At 42.9% G+C, this 19,624-nt stretch overlaps 1 protein-coding gene across 3 annotated transcripts in view; it reads right to left on the bottom strand.

Annotated features, from left to right (window-relative positions):
• APTX (aprataxin) overlaps positions 1-19,624 on the bottom strand; it is a 34,123-nt gene that overhangs the window by 2,383 nt on the left and 12,116 nt on the right. Inside the window, exons 1-6 of one of the 3 annotated variants that reach the window (XM_084898002.1) lie at positions 14,369-14,466; positions 9,430-9,566; positions 7,764-7,810; positions 7,225-7,527; positions 6,563-6,622; positions 5,126-5,352 (exon numbers count right to left, since the gene is read on the bottom strand). In XM_084898002.1, the coding sequence (XP_084754128.1) occupies positions 5,126-5,352; positions 6,563-6,622; positions 7,225-7,527; positions 7,764-7,810; positions 9,430-9,562 (770 nt within the window). In that variant the 5' untranslated portion in view covers positions 9,563-9,566; positions 14,369-14,466. Of the gene's footprint in view, positions 1-5,125; positions 5,353-6,562; positions 6,623-7,224; positions 7,528-7,763; positions 7,811-9,429; positions 9,567-14,368; positions 14,467-19,624 lie in introns of those variants that run through there. The other 2 variants (XM_084898003.1, XM_084898004.1) reach the window with 2 other exon arrangements.

The raw sequence follows: 19,624 nt of genomic DNA, 5'->3' as shown, positions 1-19,624 counted from the left end.
CAAGTCTTGGTTTATAAATACCCAATAAAAGGAACAAGGGCTCTTGGCAGAAGTGGTTCATTCCAGAGCTATAATGAGCCTGGAACATCTTATTCCAGAAAATAAGTGGTCAAAACATGTTGGAGGTATGTCAAAGTGCTACAGGGGCCAGCCAAAAGGAGCATCCAATGATCAAAGCTGGAATGACTTGAGCAACAAAATAATGACAGATTGAGTTAAAACTTATAGAATAAAATAAATATCCATGAATCTGCACTGATAATTGAATAAATATGTAATTGGGGCAGGGATTGGGGAGGAGGGGTGCTCTTCCACAAGGAAGAAATCTAATTAATAAGTTAAAAGGGCCCTAGCCAGTTGCTCAGTTGTTAAACCTTGGACTGAAGGGTCTCATGTTCGACTCCAGTCAAGGCAGTACCTCGGTTGCAGGCTTCATCCCCAGCCCTGGACAGGGCACATGCAGAAGGCAAACCAATCAATGTGTTTCTCTCACATAGATGGTTCTCTCTTTCTCTATTTCTCCCCCCCTCCCTTCCACTCTTTCTAAAAATCAATGGGTGATTATTAATAAAAAACAAAATATACATAAATTAGAAGGAATGAGGGAAACATAAAGTCACCATTAAGTAAACACCATAGTAATATCTATTGCAGGCCAGATACAATAAAGACGCTAAAAGTACTGGGCAAAAGTTTGAACAGAAATACAATAGTAGCATAGTCTCAAAATATTCAATAGTAACTTTGAGTAGAGAAACTTGGCAGATACCACCTTACAAAGTGATAAGGTTAACATCATGAGTAATAAACCATCTTGACACCATGCACTCCTTGATATGAGGCACTGAAATGAACACATCACTTCTGTGGCATGTTGGCAAAAAAAGAAAAAAGCATAATCTCAATCTAATCATGAAAAATCATCAGACAAATCCAAACTGAGAGATATCCTATAATAACTAGCTATTATTCATCAAAAGAGTCAAGGTCACCCTAACTGGTTTGGCTCAGTGGATAGAGCATCGGCCTGCAGACTGAACAGTCCCAGATTCGATTCCGGTCAAGGGCATGTACCTTGGTTATAGACACATCCTCAGTAGGGGGTGTGCAGAAGGCAGTTGATTGATGTTTCTAACTATCCCTCTCCCTTTCTCTCTGTGAAAAATCAATAAAATATATGTATTTTTTAAAAGTGTCAAAGTCATGAAAACCAGAAAAGGAAGAGGAAGTGTCACAGATTAGGGGAGACTAAGGAGAGACAATAAATTCAATTGCAGGACCTTAGATCGAATCCTGGAGCAGAAAAGGATTTAAGGAAAATGGGTAAATTTCCAATAAGGTTTACAGTTTAATTAGTGGTGATTTTTGTCCTGCTTCACACTTTCTTTTTTAATATTTTCTAAATTTAAAATATATTACTTTTACAATAGACAAAATGATCTGTTACCTTTTCCTTTCTATAAACTTCATTAAAAATTACATCATAAAGAGGAGAATCCAAGATGGCTGCTCGGATAGGCACCTAGCCGCAGCCGCACGCAACAATTTCAATAAAATACAACTAAAATATAAAATGGACATCACCCAGAACTACAGGAAAGTCGACTGACTGGAAATTCTACAACGAGAAGCAAGGAGAAAACCAGAAGGAAGCGCGGAGGAGCTGTAAAAGCCTAAGGTACGGAGACACGCGGCGCGCGGAGAGGACGGAGCCAGAGAGGAGGGAGGCCGAGTGCCTGGCTGGCGTTCCCTAGCGGGAAGCAGAGAAAAGCTCCGATTGTGCTGGGCCCCCAACTGCTCTGAACCTCCGTTCTAGGCCAGACCCCGGGGACCCAGGCTCATCCATAGGGAGCTGGGCTGTAAGGCGGAACCTGGGGAAGTGGCGAAAGGAGGTCCCAGAGGCGTGCACACTGTGCGCAGAGAAGGGCCGGCCGGCTGTGCCCTAGGACTGCCCTGGCGGGAAGGAGACAGGGGCTCCAGACTGCTCTGAACGCCACCTCCAACTCCACTTCCAACTGAACTGAACCCCAGTTTCGGGCCCATTGCGGGAGAGCCTACACTGTTTGGTAGCAGGCGAAAATCGAAGGCACCTTTCTCTCAGAGGCGCTTGCAACAAGTACTGAAGGACCCTGAGTCTCAGGAGTCGCATAGGGCGGGGCTGACGGAAGCCAAAGCTGTAGGCTCCACCCTGAAACTCCGCCCCATCAGAAAAGCTGTCTGCGAAAATGCCTAAACCAAGTAGATCACAAACAAAAGAAATGGAGGACAAAAAGCGACTGGATATAGAGTTCAAAACCACACTTATAAGGTTTTTCAAGAGTTTCCTAGAAAAGGCCGATAAAATAATTGAGACCTATGAGGATATGAAAAGGGATCAACAAGAAATAAAGAATACATTGTCTGAAATAAAAAATATTATACAGAGTCCTAAAAACAGAATAGAAGATCACAAGAATCAAGTCAAAGATTTGGAACATAAAGAGCCAGAAGACACTCCTCTGCAGAAGCTAGAAGGCAAGAGAATCCAGAAAATTGAAGATAATGTAAGAAACCTCTGGGACAACTTCAAACGATCCAACATCAGAATCATGGGGGTCCCAGAAGATGAGAGAGAGCAAGATATCGAAAACATACTGAAAGAAATAGTGACAGAAAACTTCCCCCACCTGGTGAAAGAATTGGACTTACAAGTCCAGGAAGCACACAGAACTCCAAATAAGAGGAATCCAAAGAGGACCACACCAAGACAAATCATAATTAAGATTCCAAGAGCAAAGGACAAAGAGAGAATATTAAAAGCAGCAAGAGCTAAGCAGGAGGTTACCTATAAAGGAGCACCTATACGATTGTCAGCTGATTTCTCAACAGAAACCATGCAGGCCAGACGGGAATGGCAAGAAATATTCAAGGTGATGAATAGCAAGAACCTACAGCCAAAAATACTCTACCCAGCAAAGCTATCACTCAGAACCGAAGGTCAGATAAAGAGCTTCACTAATAAAAAAAAGCTAAAGGAGTTCATCACCACCAAACCAGAATTATATGAATTGCTGAAGGGGGTTCTTTCAGAAGAGAAAGTAAATAAAGATAAAAATTATGAACAACAAATACGTAACTATCAACAAGTGAATCTAAAAACCAAGGAAATTAAAAAAAAAAATCTGATGAACAATATTAACTGTTGAATATAATAGAATCAGAGGTATGGAAGGGGAGTGAACTAATGATTCTTGGGGAAAAGGGGAGAGGGGAATGTGGGAAGAGACTGAACATAAACTGTGCACCTATGGATGAGGACAATGGGGAGTGGGGAAAGGGCAGAGGGTGGGGTGGGAAGGGGGGGGGAAAGGAACACTTGTAATAATATGAACAATAAAAATTTATTTAAAAAAAAAAAATTACATCATAAAAAGTGGTCATAAAAGAATATGTAAGTGGCAACTTTATTTACTGCTCATTTTGTTTCCCACCCACACCTGCCAAAGCTCTTCTTTTAGCATTCTCCTTAGCACAACAGTATTCATTATATGAAAAAGGCACCGACACCATGGTTACTATGTGAAAAGGACTCTGTAATCATTAGCTGTTAGTCACAGGCTCTGAAGCATTAGAGAAATAGGACTATGGGTGACATACAAGAATCTCAAAATCATTTCGCAGACCAAAGAAAGCCAGAATGAAAAAGAGTATACATTACATGGTTCCATTTACATGAGAACAGGCTAAACCAATTATGCTGAAAGAATGCTTGCGGAGGATTAACTGGAAAGAGCACAAAGGTGCTTCCTGGGATGAGATGATAGAAATGTTCTGTATCTTAATCAAAGTGATAGTTGCATGGCATGTACATTTGTCAAAACTGATCAAACTATAAATCTTATTATGCATTTTATTCTATATACATTATATGTCCTTTTAAAAGAAAGAGTTTTGATGGGGGGAAATATGTGGCACAAAGATTTCATTACGTTAAAGTAGCCAGTAATCTAAGTCATAATTACCCATCTAAAAATAAAAAAGTGAAGCTGAAACCGGTTTGGCTCAGTGGATAGAGCGTTGGCCTGTGGACTGAAAGATCCCAGGTTCGATTCCGGTCAAGAGCATGTACCTTGGTTGCGGGCACATCCCCAGTAGTGGGTGTGCAAGAGGCAGCTGATCAATGATTCTCTCTCATCGATGTTTCTAGCTCTCTATCCCTCTCTCTTCCTCTCTGTAAAAAATCAATAAAATATATTTTTAAAAAATTTAAAAATTTTAACAACATGGATGAACTTTGAAGAATTATTTTAAGTGAAATAAGCCAGTCACAAAAAGACAGATCCTATATAATTCCACTTATATGAAGTACCTAAAGTAGTTCAAGTCAAAGAGACAGAAAGCAGAATGGTGGTTTTGAGCGGTTGGGGGAGGAAGGAAGATAGTAGTGTGGGAAGAAAGTTCTAGAAATAGTGTTGATGGTTGCACAATGTAAATGTACTAATGACATTAAACTAGACCTTGAAAATGGTTGAAGTGGTAAATTTTATGCTATATTTTATTGGGGGGGGAGGGAGGGTAAACAAACCTCAAAAGAACCCAAGATAAAAACTCTGAAATCCATTACTCTGCTTATCTCGTTTAGTTGTAAAGACCTGTGGAGAACTGCCTTGGATGCATTCTTTGAAAAGAATTAATCATTCCTTTCTGGGTATGAGCCAGGCTCTGAACTTTTCTCTCATTTTATCTTACATCTTAGATCTACTAAACTGTTAGGACAGAAATCAGTGATGTTTGTGTCCTTCAGAGCAATGGTCCTTAATCACTTAGGAGTTTCTGAACAGTCACTGACTACAATTCTTTAATTCTTCATACCGGTGTAATAAAGCTACTTCGTCTAGTTCATAAATTAGGTCCTCAGAGGTTCACACTTTGAGAGGAACAACAACAAAAAGTATGTAATTGAATTACAAGCAGAAATAGGAACTCAAGGCTTACAGCTAAGTCAGACAGACTACCAGAAGTTTCAGCTCACCTGCCTTGGAAACCCCCTGGGCCTTGCGGCTAACAGCACACTCAGCAGACCCAGGCTGAATCCATCTGCACATACACATAATCAGGATGCACCAGCACTCCCCACAGGGCTTACCTCATGCTGGGAATGGCGTGGTAGCCCAATCGGAAGCGGAGTTTGCTGGACCCAGCAGCATCGGCAATCACCTTTTCCCCCACGGTATGCATATGTTTGAGGAGCTCAAGATGTTCTCTGGTCACAGCCTTCAGACTGGAAATTGAGGCCCATGGTAAGACCAGCCAGTGATGACGAGCCTTCGGGTATTTATCCTTAATCACCACCACCTGCTCATCTTTGTAAACCTAGCAGAGGCAAAGGAGAAGGAAATAGACATTTTCCATGTATCTTCTGTGCTATGCATCTCCATTAACTCACTTAATCCCACCACAATCTTCTGTAAAAGATTTTAGTATCCCAATTTTGACAGATGAAAGCACAGAGACTCAGATAAACTGAGTGTTTTATGCAAAGTCACAGTTACTAAGCAAGAAATATAAGATTGCAACCCCAACTTTAGTCTGTGTTTTAATCACCACACTACAGAGAAGATGCACAAAACAAAGTAGTTGCTCAGGATCTGATGTGAAATCCCTCCGGGCATCAATTAAATGTTCCCTTCTCCACTCTACCACAGCAGACCATATGACATCTGCAGTGTACTCCAAGACTATCAGATCTGGCCCCTTGTCATCCCAAGACACAATTTAAGAACTCAAAGGCCCCTTCTAGGGAGATACCGGACTATTAATCCCAGGATAGGCCAGTAACCACAGTCATTATTATCTGATGCTCCCTTGAAAGAAATCACAGTAAGGTTAACTAAACCTCCCTTAATAGTATGCAGAAATTTAAAAGGAAGAAGGCAGAGGGGATAGTCCAGTGGTCGGCAAACTGCGGCTTGCAAGCCACATGCGGCTCTTTGGCCCTGTGAGTGTGGCTCTTCCACAAAATACTATGACCTGGGCGAGTCTATTTTGAAGTAGTGGCGTTAGAAGAAGTTTAAGTTTAAAAAATTTGGCTCTCAAAAGAAATTTCAATCGTTGTACTGTAGATATTTGGCTCTGTTGACTAATGAGTTTGTCGACCGCTGGAATATTCATTTGAAGAACTTAGTTTCTCTCCAAAGAATTTCAGGTGCTCACTTATTGGCAATGAGAAAAGCTACTTGTTCTCACAAATAGCCCAATAAAACAAATTTTTAAAAAATATATATTTTATTGATTTTGTACAGAGAGGAAGGGAGAGAGATAGTTAGAAACATCGATGAGAGTGAGTCATCGATCAGCTGCCTCTTACACACCCCCTACTGGGGATATGCCCACAACCAAGGTACATGCCCTTGACCGGAATCGAATCCGGGACCTTTCAGTCCCCAAGCCGACGCTCTATCCATTGAGCCAAACCGGTTTCGGCCCAATAAAACAAATTTTATTCAGAAACACTGATTGCCTTTGATTTCATTTGTAGTTATGACCTCTGATGATTATTTCAATGCCAAAATTTTATTCTGACCTGCATTTTAGGATCCTGCATAGAAATCGTCAAGCCTTGGCTCCAGTGGCCCAATGATTCCTAAAACAATAAAGAACAATGAAAATCTCAAATGCCAATAGTTAAATTTGGTATTAGTTCACATTGAATGTCAGCAAAGTCCAACCAAACTTGGAAATAAAGTTAATTTTTTAAGAATTAAACTATATCCCCTTTATATCAAACTTATGCCTTTGTAATCATAAGCCATCCCCATTTTCTCCCTATATCCAGAGGCTAGAAAAGCCAGTGTGAACCTTTGTCCTCTCCCACTCCATTTAAGCCTGACTAGGTTTCCACTCTGACATCAGGATGTGAATCACATGATCTATGAAAAGTGTTTCAAAGCTATCCTTCTAGAAATACAAATGACTGACACATTTTAGAAGCTCAGTGTTAAGTATGTTCTATTATTGCCCTACCTTCAACTGGCTTACCTCAGGAATTCAAGAGAAAAGCACATAAAGGGAAATTCACCCAAGTAACTGGTGACACAAACAAGTGACTCTTTCATCTTGGTTAATAACCCCTATCATGGTTAATAACCTCTCCCGTGTGCCTGGCTTTAGAGTGTACAAAACAATTAAGCCATCATTATATCCCATTTAATCTCCACACCATCTTATCAAGCAAACTACCCTCACCTTTTTGGTAGATTCATTTGTCCCCTTGTTTGTGGGCACAAAGCACTGGCTAGGGTCACTCCCAGGTACCAGTCCTGTACTGGGCTCAGCTTCCTGGGCAGCATCCCTTTCTAAGGAATCGCTGCTGCCTGACCTCTTTCTTTTCCTGTGTGTTTCCAGGCCAGGGCTCTTTGTCTCTTCCTCGAATTCTACAATATATGGATAAAGTTCATTCACAATGTGGAGAACCTGGCCAGGCTGCAGCTTCACCTCTTGGTCCTTCCCAATTATGACTGAGTCAATGCTGCTGGGATTAACCCCTACCTATGAAATAATCAGAAAGTAATTACAAAAAAAGCAACAATTCCATCACTAATATAGCCACTATTATGTTAACCACTTACTGTGTGCCAGGAACTATGCTTAATGTTCACTTATATTACTCCATCACTTCCACACATGACAGAGAAGACTTACTGGCTGGCACTGACACCCGAATGTCAATAGCCTAAGAAAATCATCAAGTATAAAATGGAAATTTAAGTCACAAACAGACATACCTGCTTTACCTTGACATATCCTTTGTTACAGTCTGCCTTCAACCGCACTGAAAGAGATTGGAAAAAGTCAAACCCAAATACCATGAAGAACCAGGCACTTGTTCCTATTCTCTCTACAGGACAATGAAGCCTCAAGAAGGCAACTTGACAAGGGTTTCCTCAAATGAGCAAAACTGCCCATTATACAGGTGACTGGGGCTCCAAATCCTTCCATAAATTGTCCAACAGGTCATCATAAATTAAAATTTTATTTTCTCCACTCAGAGACTATTAGAATGATGGGACTGTTTATTCTCTGAAATTTACAGAATCAAACACTTTAAAAAAGAAAAGTCCAATGGTGTACATACTCCCTTAGCTACTGCTAATATCCCCAAGAGGCAGCTTCCCTGAGTCTCCACAGTCTTCCTCTTCCAGAGCCCTTGGCCCGCCTGGGACCACAGTCAGGGAAGGAGACCCGCTTCTCTTACAAGCCCTTCACTCAAGATTAGCTTCCTCTATTATATAAAACCATCAGATTCCTTTAACAGAGAAAGGGGCAAATTATACATTCCGGAAAAACAGAAGTTCAGCTGGCCTTGGGTAGAAGGAGTGGAGAGAATAGTCTAGAAAGAGAAACAATCAGAACAATCTGAGCATGTGGGGAAGAACATTTGTCACTCATGTTCAGGGAAGTGAGATAAGGAACAAAGAAAAGAGCCACCACAGCTGCTCTCCAGCGAGGACAGGCAGAGGCAGGCGGACACACATCACTGCCATTGTGACCAGAGGCACAGAGAGTGAGCAGTAGCGTCTGCCTATGTATCTTGGGCTTAGCCAGGTCAAGTATGGCTTTTTTTCACCCATTTAGATTAACTCATGTGGCAAAACCAATAATCCGTGCTGCAGACACCACACCTCAGGAAACCTTGCTATGGGGAACTGCAGGTGGGAGGCCTGGTAGCAGTGAGCATGTCCCAAAGTTTATGGGCAAAAAAATGAGGTATATGTTAAGGCTTTTCCAAAGGACTTTCATTTCATTAAATTCCAGGGATGACACTCAAGAGCTAAATTCTATCACCTTATAAAGATACCACCCTCTAGGAAAGATAGAGGTCAGGAGGTAGATGAGGGGAGATTAACTGGAAAACTTATATGTATATATGCATAGCCCAGGGACACAGACAATGGTGTGGTGAAGGCCTGGGAGGGGTGGGTGCCAGGTAGAGGGGGCCAATGAGGGGAAAAACAAAGGAGACATTCATAATACTTTCAACAATAAAGATAAATTTTTAAAATAAATAAAAATACGACCCTCTATATGAGGCAATATGTAAAGGATGAAACCATCCCATCACTTCTCAGACACGGTTTCAGCCTACAGACCCCAGAATTCAACTGTCTCACTTCCCAACTCGGTCCCTTCCTAGACAAAGCAGGGTTCAGGACTCCACCACCAACAGTAACAGGAAGGACCAGCCTGTTCCCAACACTGAATAGTAACTGCTTCCAGAGGATGGACTCAGGAGTGAACGGGCCCGGTGTTGGCTAAGAGAGCCCTGTTCCTGAGTTTTGTTTATGGCAGACCAAAGGTTTTCCATCATGACCACCCAGAAAATGCGCACCTTTGGTTAGCACTACTCTAAGGAACCGAGCAGGTACTCTCCACAGTCTTGTGACCAGTTACCTTGCTGTCGAGAACATTTCTTATCAGTGATCTTGGTCTCTGGGCTACGCCCAACCAGGACTGCTTCCAAATGTGGAAGTTTGATTCGCTGTTGCCGGTTGTCTTGTCTCACCAACCAGCACAACCGCATCATTACTCTGAGAGACAAAACAGAAGAGAATCATGGGAATACTAGCCACAGGTCCTCCAGGGCCACACCCCAGATACCACACACGCCACATACCATCTGTTCATCTTGAGGCAAGTGACTTCACCTCCCTAGTCTCAACTTCCTCACATGTAATATGATAATGACAGGATTCATAAGGTTGTTGTGAGAATTAACTAAGAAAACATGGGTAAAGTATTCACCCCTGTGCCTGAATCATGCCAAGCAATCAAATTTCTTATATTTATTGATATAGTTTATGTGCTAGGTATTAGGCTACGGGTTGAGGATCAAAGAATGATTAAACATTGTCCCTATTCTTCTGGGGCTTGGAATACAATGGGACAGATAGACTCATGCACCAATTATTAAAATGCAATGTGATGAGCATGTAAAACGGAAGTAACCAAATACGGCATTAGCTCAGGCAAAGGAATGACTGACTCTTGCAGAGAGTATCAAAAAAGATTTGTGAAAAGGGATATTTATAATGGGTTTTAAAGGACTGAAAAGGAATATGCCTGACAGAAAACTAAGGACATAAGAAGAGAGAAGATATTCTTGTCGATAGGCACTTTTTGTGTATTTGTATATTCTCTTCTTTAACTGTCAGAACGTACTGTTAGAATGATATTTTGCTGCCATCTGCCAGAAGACTGTCATAATGAATATGCAAACATGCAATTTCCAAAGTATGACTGCAGCATCTTTGTGCAATACACAACTTGCACAATAGTGGAGGTGCTGGCATTCTTTTGAAAAACCCTTAAGGCCATGTAAAGGTTCAGCAGAAGAGAGAGAGAGAGACAAGAAATTCTGCCCGAGCAAAGACAGAACAAAGGGGATGGAGAGGAAGAACAACCAGAAGAAATCATGAAGGTAGACTGAATTACTGACTGCATTTGGGGAATGACAAAGGAGGAAAGGGAGATAGCCAGGATTCCTAATTTGAAAATACCCATTAACCAAAAGGAAGAATATATAAAGAGACATAATTTGGGGATAAACGTAGGTAAAGAAGAGATGATTTCAGATTAAAACACTAGATTTAGGAATTGAGCCTAAAATGAGTCCTATATAAAAACCTCGTTAATTGGGTGAAAGGGAGCGGCCTAACTGAGAAGTGGAGAAAGAGCCTGGCTGGTGTGGCTCAGTGGTTGAGCATCAACATATGAACTAGGTCAGTTCAATTCCTGGTCAGAGCACAAGCCCAGGTTTTGGGTTCAATCCCCAGTAGGAAGCGTGCATGAGGCATACCAAAGATTCTCTCTCATCATTGATGTTTCTATCTCTCTCTACCTTCCTCTCTGAGATCAATAAAAACATATTTTAAAAAAAAAAAAGAAGTAAAGAAAGAAATCGGGGAGAAGACTCCAACAAAAGTGAACAGCAAAGACAAGTGCACGAAGGAACAGCACTGTGCATATGCAGAAGCAGTTCAGTGTTGCTGCAACCCAAAGTATGAGGCAGAGAAGCTGGAGGAGATTCAAGCAGGTCCAAATGAAGCAGAGCCCTGGATGACTGGCTGAGAAGCTCAAATTTTAGAAGTTCCAACGAATTTTGCAATTCAGTAAACAATAAACACGTGCTGAATGAATGAGCAAACAGATGAAAGACAGAAAGCTCTTTAAAGATTATTAAGCAGGACTTTGATACACATTTGTTTTCAAAGATCACTTGTGGGAGGAGGTATAATAGTAATGTGAAGAGATATGTGGGGAACAGAACTAGATCCGGGGAAACCAGTTAGAGATGAGGTCTGAAGTAGGACAATGGAGAGACAAAATAGAGAGCACAGACTCGAGAAACATTTAAGGGATAAAATCATTAGGATTTAGTGATGGGTGTGATAAAGTAACTTCAGGGAAGATGCTGAGTTCAGTTTTGGGCCTCTGAATTTGAACTGCCTATGGCAGAGCTGTCCCGCAGAATAGTCAGAGGTGAGGGTGAAACTCAGAAAAGGGGTCTAATATGACAACTTCTATTTGAAACCATGTAGGGAGTTAAAACCAAGCCAGGTGATGTGCTCATTCAGGCATTATGTACAGAATGAAAAGAACAGTCTGGACAGAATGGCTCAGTGGTTGAGTGTTGATGATATGGAGGTCATGGTTCGATTCCTGGTCAGGGCACATGCCTAGGTTGAGGGCTCAATCCCCAGGAGAGAGGAGGCAGTAGGCAACCGATCAATGATTTTCTCTCATCATTGATGTTTCTCTCTCTCTCTAAAATCAATAAAAATATATTTTAAAAAAAAGTACAGTGGACCAAAGTGACAAATTGGGAACACCGTTTTAGGAAAGGAGGAAAAAGACTATCCGCAGGAGAAATGACTGGTGAGAGAGGAACAGGGACGAACAGCTAGAATATAAGCTCCTTAAGGATATAGCACATTGTCTTGCTCATCGCTATATCATAATAAATGTTCACTGAATAAATCAGCTGAGTGTGTTATCCTGGAAAGCAAAGAAGAAAGTAAGCCCTAGCCAGTTTGGCTCAGTGGCTAGAGCATCAACCTGAGAAGTGAAGGGTCCTAGGCTCGATTCCAGTCAAGGACATGTACCTATGTTATAAGCTCGAACCCTGGCTCTGGTCAGGTAGCACGTGGGAGGCAAACAACCAATGGGTCTCTCTTACATCAAGGTTTCTCTCCCCCCACCTCCCTTCCACTCTCTCTAAGAAAAATCAATGGAAAAATATCCTCGGGTGACAATTAACAAAAATAAAAAAGGGAGTGAGAGGCATCAAGTCTCAAAAGCAGCAAGGGAATCAAGTGATGATTTTTAAATGACTTTTTGGTTTGAGGAACAATCACTGGTGACCTTAGGGTAAGATTTCAGGGGAATAATAGGTCAGAAAGCAGATTGCAGAAGGAAATGGGAGTTGAAAATAGGGACAGAATTTAGAATACCCTTTAAAACAGTTTGGATAGGAAGGGGGAAGTCACTGGATGACGCTAAAGTAAGATGATCACCAAGAACTTTTTTTCTTTCTGGCTTGCACAGTGGAAATGGGGATAAGAGATGACCAGGGATCTGAGAAACCTGACTTTGTTTATACATGACTGAGACAGGGGCAGAAAAAACAAATGAAAACTAGGTCTCATAGGTGAGAGTATAATATATCAGAGACACAGGTAAAGAGATTTGCTTTGATCAGAGGTTACAGCTCTTCCTCATCCTCTGAGACTTAAGATCAAGATGAGTATAAATCTGCCAAAACCAGTTTGGCTCAGTGGTAGAGTGAGGGTCTGCAGACTGAAAGGTCCCAGGTTCGATTCTGGTCAAGGGCATGTACCTTGTTTGTGGGCACATCCCCAGTGGGGAGTGTGCAGGAGGCAGCTGGTCGATGTTTCTCTCTCATCAACCTTTCTGGCTCTCTCTCTCCCTTCCTCTCTGTAAAAAATCAATAAAATATATATATATATTTTTTTTAAAAAAGATGAGTATAAATCTAAATGGCTTTGTAAAAGGGCAAGCAAAAGCAGAATGTAAGGAAAGGCACCACTGGTGACCTAAATTTTCTCCATAAAATAGTAGATAACGGAGTGAGGTGTTCGGGCATTTGACGAGCAGCTGAGTAAAATCAATATAAAATAGTGGATAACGTCCAGTCCTCTAAAGTCCAAATGCTTGAGTTCAAATCGTGTCTCCACAACCTACTCACTGTGTGACTTGAGACCAGTTATTTGACCTTTATTTCTTCAGCTATAAAACAATAACTGCTCAACACTACAAGGGCTAAATGAGTGAGGATGTAAAGATCAGTGTCTGGCAAAAAGTAAGCATTATCACTCTTGTTGATAGTACAGGTAGGATGAAAGCAGGAGCTCAAGACCATCCCTGACGGTGCAACTAACATGAAAGGGCACAAATCTGTATGGTCTCCCCCACACGGAGAGCCCTGTCCCAAGTGTTCTAACGATCCCCAATTTGTAACCTGGGCCACACTGTTCCGAATGGAAATTGTACCCCGGCTCTGAACGGCTACCACTGGTCTGCGGGGCAGCAGGCTTGCTTCTTCTGGCCTTCCCCTAAGGCCTGCTGAGGACGCTGGGAGAGGCCCTCAAGTTTCTCTCAGGGAGCGTTTCTCAAGGGAACAATGTCCTACCTGACAACCCCGCGGTCGCACAGTGCCCACGCTCTAATATTTTCTCCGCTTGTGTTGCGACCAAGCTACTACCCTGTTTCCCCGAAAATAATACAGTGTCTTATATTAACCCTTTGCACACCGCTGTCCCCTCTCAGGGGACATCGGAATTCTAGCATATCACTCGGATGTCCCCTCTCAGGGGACATTGCAGTTTATTAGTGATTACGGGGAATTGAGTTATTTCAACGCACGTTTCCGCCGCAAAGTAGCGTCAAGTAGCTGGTAGCCAATGTCCAGAATGGTTCGGAGTGCAAAGGGTTAACTTTTTCTCCCAAAGTTGCGCTAGGTCTTATTTTCAGGGGATGTCTTATCTTTCCATGCGCTAGGTCTTATTTTCGGAGAATGTCTTATTTTCGGGGAAACACGGTAGGTACGGTTGTCAGGGGCTCGGGTGAACGGCCGCGAAGCGGGGCGGAGACCGGGGCGGAGACCGAGGTGAGCGCTGCCAAACACGGCCCAAGGAAGCCAGAGGGAGCCCGGAGCCCGGGAGCACGAGGGAGGAGCAACGCCTGCCGGGAAAGAAGCCGTGAGAGCGCTACTCAAGGCACATCACTCAAAAACCGCGGAGAGCTCCACAAAAGGCCCGCGCCCACGGCTTCCACCGCGGCCAGCACGGGAGGTAGGCCCAAACCGCCTTACCTCCAACAGCCGAGTGGGGAAACTTCTCGTTACTCCTTTGCTGCACCACTTCCGGCGCTGAGGGATGACGTCGCCGAACGTCGTGCGTCACCAGCGCCGGTCATAGGATTGATTGGCTGACGTCTCCCCTAAGGGCCAAGAAGTAAACGCCCGCCCTCATTGGTCCCTCAGTGGGGCGGGGTCCCAGTGTGGTTGCCGGCAGCTACCCCAGCATCTCTCCAGGGAGCGCCGCTCCCCTGCCACCGCCGGTGTCTCTGAGTCGGGAGACTTGGGGCTGCTATCCCTGTGGCCGTTTCTAGGCAGCGTGCGCCTCTTGACACTCCCTTCATAAGGAGAAACTCACAACCTTTACTAGGGCTAAATATTCAAATAAAATGTTTACAGTTTTCATGAGAAACTTGAGCATGTTTCTGTGAATATTACCTGTTTGACATTTGGTTTCATGATTAAATAGGTATATAATTTCTGATTTAATTTTTTGTTTTTTAACTTTATTAATTCTTCATTGTTGCAAGTATTACATGTCAATTTTTCCCTCATTGACCTCTCCCAGCCTGCTCCCACCCAGCTCACCTCTCCCCCAGCACAGGTCCTCAACCCCCTATTGTCTGTCCATTGGGTATGCATACAGTCCTTTGGTTAATCTCTTACCCCCTTCACTCCCACCTTCCCCTCCCTTCCCTCTGAGGTTTGATGACTTGTTCCATGCTTCTATTGTCTCTATTTTTGTTCATCAGTTTATGTTGTTCATTATATTCCACAAATGAGATCATGTGATATTTATCTTTCTCCAAATGGCTTATTTCACTTAGCATAATGCTCTCCAGGTATATCCATACCGGTGCAAATGTTAAGAATTCTTTTATATATATAAAATTGATTTTTTACAGAGAGGAAGAGAGAGGGATAGAGAGTTAGAAACATCGATGAGAGAGAATCATCGATCAGCTGCCTTCTGCACATCCCCTACTGGGAATGTGCCCGCAACCAAGGTACATGCCCTTGACCGGAATCGAACCCAGGACCTTTCAGTCCGCAGGCCGACGCTTTACCCACTGAGCCAAACTGGTCCCAGCAAATGTTAAGAATTCTTTTTTACAGCAGCGTAGTATTCCATTGTGTAGATAAGCCACAGCTTTCTAATCCACTCATCTGCTGATGGGCACTTAGGCTATTTCCAATTTTTAGCTATTGTAAATTGTGCTTCTATGAACATAGGGGTACATATATTCTTTCTGATTGGTGTTTCTGGTTTCTTGGGATATATTTCTAGAAGTGGGATTACTAGGTCAAATGGGGGTATCATTTTTAATTTTTTGAGGTAACTTCACTGTTTTCCACAGTGGCTGCATTCCACCAGTCTGCATTCCCACCAGCAGTGAATAATGGTTCCTTTTTAAAATATATATATATTTTTATTGATTTCAGAGAGGGAGAGCAGAGAGATGGAAACATCGATGAGAATCATCAATTGACTGCCTCTTGCATACTGGGGATCAAGCCCACAACCTGGGCATGTGCCCTTGATTGGAATCAAATCCAGGACCCTTCAGTCCACAGGCCGAGGCTCTATCAACTGAGCCAAACCAGCTAGGGACCTTTTTCTCCACATCCTCGACAGCACTTGTCGTTTGTCGATTTGTTTATGATAGCCATTCTGATTAAAATGTTTTAATAATCTTTTCAAATTCTTGATAGTCATATCTATAATTGGCACACCAATAATTCCACATCATAGTGTAAACATGCTAATGTATCCTTTAACTATAACCTATAATTTAAAAGCTTCCATCTATAATTTACATATTTTCAACTCCTGCTATTAGGGCTGGTTAATTTCTCCCACTATGTGTTGATTTCATAGCTTAACTCAAGAGTTTAAATTTTTAAGAGTTTAGGAGATTGTCACTATAATCCCAAATACTAACATTTATACCATTAATGGTTCAAGTTAAACCTTTTATTTCAATTCAGTTCTTATTTGTGTAAATCATGGATGTTGTGGTGGTCTCTCCTGAAAGTCACAGAAAGCCCTTCTAATTTATCCTGACTTGCCTCACACCCTCTCTTCATTCCCAGTCTTGTACCAGCAATATCTTCCAAACTTCTTCTCCCCAGGACTGTAGAGAGAAAAATGAAAGATCTTTGCTAAGCCCTAGCCCAATGAATACTCTCTTGTGTTCCTTGATGTTCATGCTACTTCCTCTGGAATGTTTTGGGTTTTTTTTGTTTTTTTTTTCCATAATTCACTCTGACCTCCTTCCGATTCATTCACACTTCAGCTAGAGAGAAAAAAAAATTTTTTTTTAAATTAATACTGATTTTAGAGAGAGAGAAAGGGAGGATAGAGAGATAAAAAATGTTAATTGGCTGCCTCCTGCACTGGGCATCAAGCCCACAACCTGGGCATGTGTCCTGACTGGGAATTAAACCAGCAACCTCTTGATTCCTGGGTCAATGCTCAACCCCTGAGCCACACTGTCCAGCCAAGAAAATATTTCAAAACACAAATCTGACCATATCGTTCCCCTGCTTAAATTCTTTCATGAGTTTCCACTCCTCATCCACTTATTACTAAATAAATACATTTGTTTAGTCTTACTTTCAGAGAAGATCTTATCTATTCCTGTGTATCACTCTCTCCTTGTCTATCCAAATACCCAAACACAGGGCTTTCTTTAAATTTCTTGAATCTCGCCGAAACCGGTTTGGCTCAGTGGGTAGAGCGTCAGCTTGGGGACTGAAGGGTACCGGGTTCAATTCCGGTCAAGGGCATGTACCTTGGTTGCGGACATATCCCCAGGGGGGAGTGTGCAGGAGGCAGCTGATCAATGACTCTCTCTCATCGATGTTTCTAACTCTCTATCTCTCTCCCTTCCTCTCTGTACAAAATCAATAAAATATATTTTTAATAAATAAATAAATAAATTTCTTGAACCTACTTAGTCAAGGTTTTTGGATTGGAAGCAAGAAAACTACTCTAGCTAACTTAAAGATCAATGGGACTGCCCTTTGTACCATTCCCAAACCATATGAATCCTGTCCTATCTAGGCCCTCAACCTTACAATTACAGACACTTAACAGTAACTCCCAGAAGGGCCTGGGCTCTTGGCATTGCCAGCTCTTCCCATTCGTCTAGAGCACATGTGTCAAACACAAGGCCCGCGGGCCAAATCCAGCCCGCCAGGCCTTGCAATGTGGCCCGCACCGCGCTGTCATCACTGCACTCCGCTGTCAGTTTATGACACTGTCAGTTTATGACTGTTCAGTAAACCATTCGGCCCGCGATTTAGGCTGGATTTTAGATTTTGGCCCCTTCTCTGATTGAGTTCGACACCCCTAGAGAGAGACAAAGCTATAGGAGTCCACATGGACGCCTGCATCCACATTCTCCAGGGTCTTGGCCTCTAGCCAGATGAACTCACAAAAGCTCTAGCTCTCCATTGGCTGGTACGTTAATTCATTCGTTCACTGTGTTTTTGAGTACCTTCTACATGTCAGGCCCTGTTTTAGGTGCTGGGGCTACCACAGTGAACAAAACAAAGTTCCCGCTTTCAAGGAGCTTACAATGTAGTGCGGAGAGGAAGGCAATAAACAAAGAAATATACAGGTTATGTAGGGATGAATTCTATTAAGAGAAAGCAAAGTAGAAAGTGATGATGAGCCTGGGTTGGGTCATCGGAGGAGTGGAAAGGGGTGGCCACTGGGGCAGGTGAGAGCACAGGAGGTGGCAGTGCTCTGCCTGCAGTGCTGAGTGCCAGCAGCAATATAGTCAACAAGGTGATCCTGAGCACCTTCCCATTCCCTGTGACCCTGTGCCACATCCTGGTGCCGTCACAGGCCGCCCACTGCTGCTGCGTGCTTGGCACGTGTCTCCCTGGAACCCCAGCCACCCATCATGTGAATCAGCAAAAGCACCTCCTCCCCATCATGGCAGGAGACCCTCCTATTCCTCAAAGATGCCAAAGCCAGCCATGGAGGGGGCTTTTTCAGACAAGACAGCTTGGTCTTGCCGAAAGACAACCGTCTACTTTCCTTTATGAGGCAGACAGAAACTTCAAGCCTTGGATGGGTTGAGACCTGCACAGGCCTCCATCAAAACCCATATTCTTAACACCACACGCCCTCTTCCAGTTTCCTATCCCAGGTCTGGCAGGGCCATTGCTGCTGAAACAAGAACAAGGTAAAGTTATTCACCCGAAGACAGGATCTTCATCATCATTGTGACTGCAGGTAGAAAGCTGCACAGAGGGACCACATTCCTGCTCTGAAGCACCTTTACAACGTCAATGACAATAGGAAGACAACAGTCAGAACTGAGAGGTGGTGACACCCACCCACCAGGAAGAAAAGCCCTTCACCAAGCCCTACTCCCAAGCCTGTAACTCTGCCAACTAAAATGACTAAGCCCTAACCTGTGAACTCAACTCAACCCATCCCCCTACAGGGCTGTGAATACCCTGGGTGAGGAGCTCAGCACTCAGTCTCTTTAATGCCAGTGATACCATTACCTGTGATTGGGTCTTTCTGTTGCTCAGCAGAGATCCATGGCAAAAGGCCCTCGGTGGCATCATGACCCACCCTGCTTCAGCTCTGAAGGATAGCCTGGATGTGGGCGTCTGGGTCTAAGCCAGTAGTATTCTCCAGGTGACCGGAAAACTGGTCTTCCAGTTTGATGAGGACAGTGCTTTCTAGACCTATCACTTCCACCACCACCACTAACAACAACTATGTGCACACACATACAAATATCCCTGGCCTCATTCCCATATTTGGGGAAGACATGAGAAATTTAATGTCAAAATATTGAAATGGCAGTTTAACCCAACGGTAGAAGAAATACTGCATAACTGTATTTACTGCTTGATAGCTACAAAAGGGGTGCAAAGTTGGAGAGCAGGATTTTAGGTCTTGGTAATCAGAAGACTTTTGTAGAGGGAGTCTTTGAACTGGATCTTCTTCAATTGACATTCACTCAAAATTACTTCTTACTACCTGCTATATGTCAATAACTGTAGTCCAGAAGATAAAAACATTGTGCATCCTTGATCACCGAGCCAGTCCCCTCAGAAGTATTGCTTTAACCCATGGACTCGCTCTTTGGTGTGTAGCCATCAGGCTGTAAGAGGCATTCTTGCGAACTAGTCACCCTGTCAGGGATGCTGTCAAGGACACTGCTGCTCATATAACACAATGTTCTCTTTATGAGTGTCCCTGGGAGACAGTCCAATCTGATCTTAGTTCCGGGAATAGTT

The sequence above is a fragment of the Pipistrellus hanaki genome (genome assembly GCF_964339955.1).
Source record: "Pipistrellus hanaki genome assembly, chromosome: 11".
Lineage (NCBI taxonomy): Eukaryota > Metazoa > Chordata > Mammalia > Chiroptera > Vespertilionidae > Pipistrellus > Pipistrellus hanaki.
Note: the sequence above shows the minus strand (reverse complement) of the source record. Positions and strands in the feature narration are given on the sequence as shown.